The 11,023-nt window shown below is 41.7% G+C and overlaps 1 protein-coding gene across 2 annotated transcripts in view; it reads left to right on the top strand.

The window, feature by feature from the left end:
* tmem259 (transmembrane protein 259) overlaps positions 1–8,908 on the top strand; it is a 27,659-nt gene extending 18,751 nt beyond the window's left edge. For both annotated transcript variants that reach the window (XM_034136169.1, XM_034136168.1), the window contains exons 8-12: positions 301–358; positions 1,665–1,748; positions 3,439–3,571; positions 4,168–4,267; positions 7,400–8,908. In XM_034136169.1, coding sequence (XP_033992060.1) covers positions 301–358; positions 1,665–1,748; positions 3,439–3,571; positions 4,168–4,267; positions 7,400–8,029 — 1,005 coding nt within the window. In that variant the 3' untranslated portion in view covers positions 8,030–8,908. The remainder of the gene's footprint in view (positions 1–300; positions 359–1,664; positions 1,749–3,438; positions 3,572–4,167; positions 4,268–7,399) is intronic.
* The last annotated feature ends 2,115 nt before the right edge of the window (positions 8,909–11,023 follow it).

The following is an 11,023-nucleotide window of genomic DNA, read 5'->3' as shown; positions in this document are numbered from 1 at the left end:
TTACCAGGTAGGTTTACACGTACGAGGAATTTGACTTAATGGTGCATAAAAACAAAAATTAAAAACACAGGTAGAGAACTAGAAGAAAAAAAAAATATATATATATATATTTCCAGTAATAAATATAATGCAGGATATTATTGCGCATAAGCTGAAACTTTAAGAAGTTAGTTTGACATTAAAAAGTGGGTGGTTTTAAATAAGGGGACCGTTTAAAAAAAAACAAAAGCCACATAAGTTGAATGTTATTACCTGAATATTCTCAAATAGTGTTTTGATGTTTTCTTTTGTGTTTTTCAGACTCTGTCGGTGTCCATGCTGCTCAGATATTCTCACCACCAGATCTTCGTCTTCATCGGTCAGTTTCCTCAGAGACCTCACACCCACACAAACCAGAATCTAAACCAGAAGAACAGTGTGGTCCAGTCTAAGAAACTGTAGTGCCTGACTCACAGAATAAACCCAGGGCAGTGTGCATGTTACGCCCCTGATAAAAGGGGAATTATGACAAGAGTCAAAGTTAAGTTTCACTTGCCGGTACTTTACTCAAGTCAGTTAACAATAGTACACATACAAAAAGCCTCTTGTAAGAGTACATACACTTGTCTATTAACACTGTATTTCAATCATGAGACTCCTTAATATCATTGACAAGATGGCAAAAACCTAAACGGCTCCCAGATCAAGGCCATTTAGTCGATCACAGTTCAACAGATCACACGTCAGAATACCTTCTCATCCTTTCCAAACATCCTACAATTCAACTACATTGCCATTTATATATAATCATTTTCCCCTTAACGAATGCTTTAACAATGAGCAATGAACTTTCTCTCCGGTTACTAGTAGCAGGCTATCAATGCACCATACCCACCTGTCACATGCACACATCCTAGTTATGTTCAAGGTTTAAACCAAATAGCTAAATCTCTGTATCAGTACAGAAACACGTGAGGTCTTTTCGTCCCACAGTGTGAGTTTTCTCAGGGACGCAAAATGACTTCCTGTTGACCCACCGAACATCTTTCTGCACAGACTGCAGGAGGAGGCCTGTTGATTAGCATTTTGCAAATTAAGCTTCATGAAGGCCTCCGGGATTGTTCTATATTTAACCGGCTGTATTGGTTTCAGACGCCGGAGCACAGCGTTCGAAATGCTGACAACTGAATTGTTAAATATCCGTCAGGCTGTTTTCAGCACACTGTGTTCTTTTGCATTAGTGATTAGTTACACGAACAATTAATCAGAATCAGAATCAGGTTTATTACCAGGAAGGTTGACACGTAGTCAGGTTGTGAACCCATAGGTTTAAACATATGATAGATGGATAGATTTATACATTTATTTATTGTCACTACACAGAGTACAGCGAAATTCCAAGCATTCCCGATGGTGCAATCACACATAACTGACAGTATAAGTATCATTTTGACAATACAAGCTAAAACTTTTAATATATAATATATAAAGTGACTATAACATGTTCTCTTCATTGCATTTTGAAATGTTTCCGATACGTTTTGACTGTAGATGAAGAATCTCCTTTAAAATAATACTTTTCCCAGGATTGTCGTGTGTGAATGTCCCGTAGTAGTTGAACTGATTACTTGCGTTGATCCAGAATGTTGTTGTTTATTGATCTGATGTGTTCCTCTCCCCCTCAGTGGATCTTCTTCAGATGCTGGAGATGAACATGACCATCGCCTTCCCAGCAGCCCCTCTGCTCACCGTCATCCTGGCCCTCGTCGGTAAGTCCGCATCCGTGAAATCAAGTCCTGCATTCATTTCCTGAGTGGAGGTAGTCTTATCGTGAGTAGAGGAAGTCATATACTGAGGTCGATGCCGTCAGGTCCTGATTTCAATTCAAGATTAAAGGCTTTTATTGTCATTTGTCCATAGCTACAATGTAGTTATGACAATGACAATCTGAGGTCACAGGCTCCTCCAACAGAGCAACACAATAACACAGATAAAATAGTGCAAGAAGAGTCTATATACAAAGTGATTGGAATATGATATATTGGATCAATCATTTCTAAGTAGCAGATGAATGTTATGGATGTTGTTTCACAGTTCAGGTGTTTAACAGTCTTCTGGTCTGTGGGATGAAACTGTCTCTGAGTCTGGTGGTTTTAGTCCGGATGCTGCGGTACCGCCTGCCAGACGGCTGCAGACAGAACAGTTTGTGGCTGGGGTGATGGGGGGCTTTTATAATCCTGAGGGGCTTTCTTACTGAGCCACTGGGAGTAAAGGTCCTCCTGCTGATGTGCGATAGTTAAGATATAGCAATGAAAATGTAAGCCACAGGCTCCTCCAACAATGCAACATGAATGTATATAGGACAAATAAAACAAGTACATCAAATACAATATGTATTCAAATGCAAGAGAATGTTTTGAGATGTACAAAATAAAATAGAGCAAGAAGAGGTTTGAGGAGGTGATTAGTCATGTCTGGTCGGAGGTTTTCATGACCAGATTTGAGGGCAGTCATGTCGCGAGTGGAGGAAGTTATAGTCCATGTATAGGAACTTACATCAAGAGTGTAGTTACTCATGTTCCAGATGAAGGTGGTCAAGGTGGTTGTGAAGGTGGTCAAGGGATAGTGGTGGTCTAATGGATAGTGAGGTGGGCTGAAGATCGGAAGGTTGTGAGTTCAAATCCCGCCAGGAACACCACCACAAGTGTGCCCTTGAGTAAGGCACTTAGTCCTTAGTTACTCCAGAGAGGATGTCCCTGTAATTGGTCATTGTAAGTCGCTTTGGATAAAAGCTTCAGCTAAATGAAATGAAATGTAAGGTGGTCAAGGTGAAGGTGGTCAAGGTGGTTGTGAAGGTTGTTGTGAAGGTTGTGAAGGTGGTCAAGGTGGTGAAGGTGGTGGTGAAGGTGGTCAAGGTGGTTGTCAAGGTGGTGAAGGTGGTTGTGAAGGTGGTGAAGGTGGTGAAGGTGGTCAAGGTGGTGAAGGTGGTCAAGGTGGTGAAGGTGGTCAAGGTGGTGAAGGTAGTCAAGGTGGTGAAGGTGGTGAAGGTGGTGAAGGTGGTGAAGGTGGTGAAGGTGGTTGTGAAGGTGGTGGTCAAGGTGGTGAAGGTGGTTGTGAAGGTGGTGAAGGTGGTTGTCAAGGTGGTTGTGAAGGTGGTCAAGGTGGTTGTGAAGGTGGTCAAGGTGGTTGTGAAGGTGGTCAAGGTGGTGGTCAAGGTGGTGAAGGTGGTGGTCAAGGTGGTGAAGGTGGTTGTGAAGGTGGTCAAGGTGGTTGTGAAGGTGGTCAAGGTGGTTGTGAAGGTGGTCACTGAAAGCAAGGTTTATTATCGGGAGATTAAAAAAAATGGATTCCTGTCATCAGACTTCGTCCTCTTCAAGTCTCCAAGTTCAAATCTGAAGCCTGTGATTGATTGGCTGTTTTGTTAAATCCTAACCTGCTGATGTCACTTCCTGTCTTCAGGCATGGAGGCCATCATGTCTGAGTTCTTCAACGACACGACGACGGCTTTCTACATCATCCTCATCGTCTGGTTGGCCGATCAGTACGACGCCATCTGCTGCCACACGAACACCAGCAAGCGCCATTGGCTGAGGTCAGTCACATGACCAACTATACAGGGATGACATTGTTTAATCATAACTGGGTGTTTACGGTTTATTTATTTGGTTAGTTTTTATATATATTGAAGTAATAATGATATAATCTATTTATAATTGTAAATGTATATTGTATCTAGACATACATTTAGATGGCTTTAAAGTGGATTTATTGCTCTGATATTAATGTTATATATATTTGTATTGGTGTTTAACAAATAAATACACCCCAACAAGAAACAATATGTTAATAAATGGTTAAATAAAATGTTGAATATTAAATAATACTAGCTAACGGCTATGTCCGCTGACGCTGAGTGAACGTGACAGTGGAGTAAAAACAAAAATAAATGTTATTTAGTTTTTGGGAGAAGGGGTAATAAGGGTAAACTTCTTCCCACCCCTTTCAGATGTGTAATCAGGTAGATCATTTGTTTATATAATTAGTTTAGTACTGCTTAAGTTTGTACAGTATCATAATTATCTTGTTTAATTTCATTATTATTATTTTCATTATTGTTTTACATGTTCGAAATGAATCAAATAAAGTGTTTTATTTGTAATACTCACATATATCTTCTCTGTTTCTCAGGTTCTTCTATCTGTATCATTTTGCCTTCTACGCGTATCACTACCGCTTCAACGGGCAGTACAGCAGCCTGGCTCTGGTCACTTCCTGGCTCTTCATCCAGGTGGTTTTTCATTATTGGTTTTTTATTTTACTCCTATTGTGTTATTTTCTATTGTATTTATTTCAGTCAGACAACTCACGTGTTTCTTAATATGTTTATTAGAAGCAGCATATAGTTTGAGTTTGGCGTCTAGGCTCGGGCCTCATCACTCCACAGATTTACAAAGAACATTGAGTGATGATTAGATAACTACCCCCCGAGCCTACAGGTGGAAGCTGGGGTGGAAGCTGGGGTGGAGGCTGGGGTGGAAGCTGGTGGTGGAAGCTGGGGTGGAAGCTGGGGTGAAGCTGGGGTGGAAGCTGGGGTGAAGCTGGGGTGGAAGCTGGGGTGGAAGCTGGGGTGGAAGCTGGGGTGGAGGCTGGGGTGGAAGCTGGTGGTGGAAGCTGGGGTGGAAGCTGGGGTGGAAGCTGGGGTGGAAGCTGGGGTGGTAGCTGGGGTGGAAGCTGGGGTGGTAGCTGGGGTGGAAGCTGGGGTGGAAGCTGGGGTGGAAGCTGGGGTGGAAGCTGGGATGGAGGCTGGGATGGAGGCTGGGGTGGAAGCTGGGGTGGTGGGGCAGGCGAGTGTTACGGGTCCCCGATATGAGGACCACAGTAACGGTTATGATACCTGTATGGTGCAGGTGAAACAGAAGTAATGAGGACACCTTGTGTTCAGTTTCCTTCCAGATTACTTCTCCTGAGGTTGTTTTATTACACAAAATCATATAAACATATTAATTATCTTATGCATTTCAGTTTCGACTTACATTCCTCAATAACCATTCACATACCTTCACTCTGTCTGTATGTTACTCTTTTATGTGATAAACACATAGGCCTATGTCGAATTGAATTTCACATTCAATAAAATCTGTTGTACCTTAAATACATTTGTATACAGTATTAACCTGTATTTAATACTACTCTTCTTTTTACTTTCACTTAAAAGTAGTATTTCATGACCCCTCTAACCTGTCATGTTGACTATTTACCTTCTTCCATTAATGGCAGGTCACTAAAATGCATTACTGAAACATATTTAAGTGTAACAAACAACCTTACTGTTTTACCAACAGTAACTAACTTAAAACCCTTACAAAGTACATATTTATTACAAACTCACAATCACTATACATGCATGTAAATACTCAGTGTACGGGAGGCTTCAGATATACTGACAAACTTGTATCCTTACTGCGTCAGATCACGTTGTCCCCAAAATGGCGCCGTACCGGGGAAGCTAGGCTAATACACACACACTATTTAACGGTTTTACACATGTAAACAGCGCTACAAAGTCTTTAACTGTTAGCGGGCCGTTACATATTATCTTCGCAAACCTTATGGGGGATTCATTGTGATTTATGCACAGTTTACCAACCAGGTGAAACAGAAGTAATGAGGACACGTTGTGTTCAGTTTCCTTCCAGATTACTTCTGAGGAAACCCCGGGAACGTCCGTCGCTTTAATCGGTACCCCGGAACCATTGAATCGAACACAAACGTTCCGCCTCACTACTTACTGCATCTATCGACCCCGTTAGTGAAATGAAAATAACAGATGTACAAAATAAATGCATGTTCTAACTCTAAATAATAATACTTATTATATTAATGTGGTCACACATCCCAGGGGTGCCACACGAGCAGCAGCAACATGAAACACCGCAGCAGTAGCAATGTGAACGCAATAGCAGGGCGCAAACGCGGCAGCAGCAGCATAGCGAGGCAGAGGCAGCCTGGCAGCTTAAATAGAGCGGCATGTTTAGGGGAATGTGTTTGGTTGGTTGTAAGAGGGACGAGGTGCGTCACGTGTTAATGTATCATTGGTGCTCGAGTTGACTGCCTGAACTTGCTCGCAGGCTTCGCCCCATTCCCTGTATAGCACTTTGGTCAACTGAGGTTGTTTTAAATGTGCTATATAAATAAAGGTTGAGATTGAGGTCAGAACCTCCTCCATCCAAACACTGACGGGAAGACACAGGGCTTTTAAAATAACTTCTAAAAATCGAAGTATTTCATAGAGATTCAAGATTCAAGGCTTTCGTTGTTATTTGTACAGCAAAAAAAAAGTCCCAGGCTCTTCAAACGGTGCAACATGAATATAGGACATAGAACAAATAAAACAGAAATGTAAACAAACACTGAAATAATACGAAAAAAAGGCAGAGTTTGAGAGGAGCCAAAGACACGGCAGCCCTCATAGATTAAGTTACGTAGCCCGACATGTTCACCATCCTGTTTGAAGGTCAGGGGCTTTATTTGTAACACCCTTTGTTAGAAAAGTCTCACTGGTCACCAGCTTGAGCTTCAACCTCAGGATCCATGTATTTGTGATCCTCTCAAGAATGGAAGTCGTCAAAATCTAAAAAATCTGGCTTTTTCTCAAAAATCTGACTTTTTCTAAAAAATCTCAAAAATCTGACTTTTTCTCAAAATCTCAAAAATCTAACTTTTACACACAAATCTAAAAAATGCTGACTTTTCTCAAAAAAAGACTTTTTCGCAAAAATCTCAAAAAAATTGACTTTTTCACAAAATTCGGACTTTTTCTCAAAATCTAAAAATTCTGACTTTTTCTCAAAAATCTCAAAATTCGGACTTTTTCTGAATACTTAAATGTTAATAATCCCTGGTCCCCGGCTTGAGCTTCAATCTCAGGATCCATGTATTCCTGATCCTCTCCAGAATGGAAGTAGTCATCACATACAGAGCATCAACTAGTTCCTGAACAGTGTCCTTCACATGCTGATATCCAAGAGAGGGAGTTACACAGTCACAAGATGGAGGAATAGAAAGCAGTATTCAATGTTTACTTCAGATTAGCTCCACGTCAGAAATGAGCATGCTTGTCATATGTCTATCTCCATAGAGGCTGAATCATCATGTTCATCACATAGCTATCATATGCCTCAAACAGTCCTGATGCTCTTCTAGGTAATCACACATCCTGTCATGTTCACAGCTACAGTTGGGGTACCTTTGTTAGCATGTTACTCTCATGTTGGAAGAGGACATTCAGGATTTTCCCAACACTTCCTTCTTGTTTATTATTTATTATTTTAACTAGCTGCTATCTAAAAGCCTTTGAATCCTTAAATCGTCGCCTTATACCTAACCTCCTAACCTCCTGACTTCCTTCTTGTCCTTTCAGCACTCCATGATCTACTTCTTCCACCACTACGAGCTCCCGGCCATCCTGCAGCAGATCCGGATCCAGGAGATGTTGCTCCAGAACCAGCAGGCGGGTCAGAACAACCAGACGGCTCTGCAGGACAACCTGAACAACAACCTGAACAACAACCAAAATAATGCTGCTGCTAATGCTGCTAATGCTGCTAATGATGCTAATGATGCTAATGATGCTAATGATGCTGCTGCAGCGCCCGAAAACAACACCGACAACCCTCCAGGACCAACAGCTGATCAACCAGAAACCCCAGCGGACCCCCTCGCCTCCCCTTCCTCCCCAAATGCAGCAGCTGTGGGAGGAGAGGTGAGGTCCGAATTGAACTGGGTTTCTCAAACGGCCGCCATTATCACTGAAGCGTTGTCTTCTTCAAACCAGCCTGTAGGAGGAGAAGAATTAGCAGCAGCAGGAGGAGGAGGAGGAGAAGCGTTGGATGTTGTTGAGATTAAACCCAAAGTGGGAGGAGCCTCACCCAAGTCTGACCCCCCCCTGAAGGAGGAGGAAAAGGAGGAGGAGGCGCCCCCCCTCCCCAAAACTGACTGTCCCCCCCCTCATAGTGCCGGTACAGACTGCAGAGCAGAGAGTCCGTCCTGAGAGGAAAACAAAACCCAGTCCTCGGGCTCTCAGGATCAGGGGCCATTTTATTATTTTAAAAACATCTGATGGATTAGTTCCCAACCTGAGGCCACACAGGAAGTGCATTTTAGTTAATTTCTCCTCTTCAAATTAAAAAGAAAGGAAATGTTTTGGTTAAACTGCTTCTAGGAATCTGAGCGTCCTCTGCATTTAAAGTGATTTATTTTAGGAAGGAAGCCAAAACAACGGGAAGGTTTCGAATGAGTGAAACATGATTGATGAATTATTAATCAGTAATTGATGATCAGATAAATGATTGATTAGTTGTTGATCAGCCCTGATTCTGACAGACTGAAGCACAAACCTGATTTCTGTTTCAATCTGCTTTTATTTTGAAGAAAAGACTCTTTGAGAGCAGGAAGTGGACGGATGCCTTATCAATGATCCTTCAGAGACGCTCAGCAGCGGAGCCAGCTGATTGGTTGTGCAATATGACGCCGTCATACCTCAGGCTCCGCCTCCTACCTTCAATGTGATGCGTTCTGGTGGTGCGTTCAGGTTCCCCTCGTCAGCTTGTAAATGTCAGCGTTGTCCGTTTGCTTCTGTCGTCACGTCGTCACAGCTTAAGGCAAATACACACAACTCCTGTGGTTCAGTCTTGGGTCCCTGAACGCACCATGAGCTGGGGTACCTGAACGCACAGCAGGCTGTTGTGAAGGAGGCGGAGCCTGCAGTGTGACATCACAGGAACTGAACAAAGTGATGGGGGGGGGGTATTTTTCTTCTTCGTGCCTCTGCTGGATGACTGTAGCCTCGTTAGCTGATCTGAAGCCTGAAACTCATCAAACTGTATTTAACTGTCCAGTAAACCAGTGCAGCTGTTTGCACACAGACGTGGGTTGTTGTTGTTGTTGTTTTTGTTATTATAACTATTATTTCTGTCTGTATTTAAACCTCAGATAGTTCATGAGGTTGATGTGCTAAGAGTTTATTTGACAGATTTTTTCAGACAAATGTGACCATCATTATAAATTAACCAAAAGAAAAGAATCCTAATCAAAGTTTTAATATTTTGAAGTTGGAATATTACAATAAAGTAATATTTAAAGGTTTCAATATACAAACTTTTCTCAAGGGTCTTTGTTCTGGAAAACCTTTTTTTAGACTAAATATTAAAAACTTTCTTTAAAAAAACCTTTGAACACTTTTCATAATTACACAACTTTCCTAAAACTATGAAGTCATACTATAATAATTAATAAAAAGGTCAAAGATTCATATATTATATTTTATAAAAACAATATACTATAACTTTAAAAGTTGTAGTTTCATAGTATAGTATGTGATAAGAAGAAATAGGCAGTAAAATGTGTCAAAAAGTCATAGTCAGTATAAAGTTTGTGTAATAAGTCATAAAAAGGAAGAGTATAACATGCTTAAATCTAAAAGTTGTATTTGAAAAAACATTTAAATTAGTAAAATATGTCTTGAAAATAAGTAAAAAGTTGAATTTGATTTTTTTTTTTTAAGTAATTTTATGTCAAAAATAAATTCAATAGATGAGAGTAACACATGCGTCACTTCCGGGCAAAAATGACGGAAATGTAATTTGAATGGCGGTCAATACAAATTCTGAAGTTTTTGCCAGTCCGATTACGATGGCCAGACAGGCAAATATTATATTATTTTCCGCCTCGCTCATGAGAGTAACAGCTGGCGAAATTACGGCCTCGCCTACTGATTTTAATTTAACCATATATCGAGCCCGATCGTCGATTTCCAATGATTTCATGTAATTGTTTGCCTGACTGGCCGTCGTAATCGGGCTCTCTGAAGATCCAAAAATCCACCGTTTTCTTACATTTCTGATCGGATTGGTAAAAACTTCAGAATTTGTATTGACCGCCATTCAAATGACAGCGTTGTTTTCCCCTAAAAGTGGGCGGGGCCGTACTTTTCGCCCGGAGGTGTTACTCTAATGCATAGGCGCTTTCAAACCGGAGTACTTTTCCCAGGAATAGTTCCGATAGTTCCTGGGATTTTGCGTTCACACCAAAAAGATCTGGAACTAGAACCTAGTTCTCTGGAACCTTTTCACCCCTTTTTATTCCCTGCTAGAGAGGTGGGACTTTCCTGGGGAGAAAAAGGTTCCAATTTGTGATTGGCTGGGCGAATTGCAAACCACGCCCCGTAAAACTCAGAAAAGTTTTGTGAAGCCACCATTTTATTTGCTCGCATTAGCATTATTAGCATTATCATTAGCCCAGCGCACCAACGGAGAGAGACTAACTTATGGCAACACAAAATAAAACGTGGGAGTGGTGGAGTGATGATGAGGTGTCTGCGCTTCTGGCGATTTACCCGGGACTTCGGGTGGCGATTTACTGCCACCCGAAGTCCCGGACTCCAGGTGGCAGTATACGCCGTGAAGTTGTTTGCGGCCTGCCAGTAAACCCAAAGCAGAAGAAGAAGAAGTGACGTCAGCGGCTTCATTTGCCTAATCCTCCCTCAGGGATTTATTCTGGTGTGAACGCGATCTACTAGATAGTTCCAGGAATTAAGAGTTCCTGGGACTCTTCCTGGGAAAAGTACTTGGTGTGAAAGCGCCTAATGTAGGAACTTAAATCTGAGCGTCATCTGCATACAGAGATTTATTTAAAGTAGGAAGCCGACAAATCAGTAATTCATCCGTAATTGATTGATAATTGATCAGAGCTAGATGATTGAATAGTTGTTGGTCAGTTATTGATACATATTTGATCAGGTAAATGATTGATCATTAGGCGCTTTCACACCAAGTACTTTTCCCAGGAATAGTTCCCGGAAATCTTTAGTTCCGGAACTATCTAGCAGAACGCGTTCACACCGGAATAAGTCCCTGAGGGAAGATTACGCAAATGAAGCCGCTGACGTCACTTCTTCTTCTTCTGCTTTGGGTTTACTGGCAGGCCGCAAACAACTTCACGGCGTATACTGCCACCCGGAGTCCCCGGCCGGAAGTCCCCGGAGTTG

The sequence above is a fragment of the Trematomus bernacchii genome, unplaced genomic scaffold (genome assembly GCF_902827165.1).
Source record: "Trematomus bernacchii unplaced genomic scaffold, fTreBer1.1, whole genome shotgun sequence".
NCBI classification, from domain to species: domain Eukaryota; kingdom Metazoa; phylum Chordata; class Actinopteri; order Perciformes; family Nototheniidae; genus Trematomus; species Trematomus bernacchii.
This window is presented reverse-complemented; position numbering and strand designations above follow the sequence as displayed.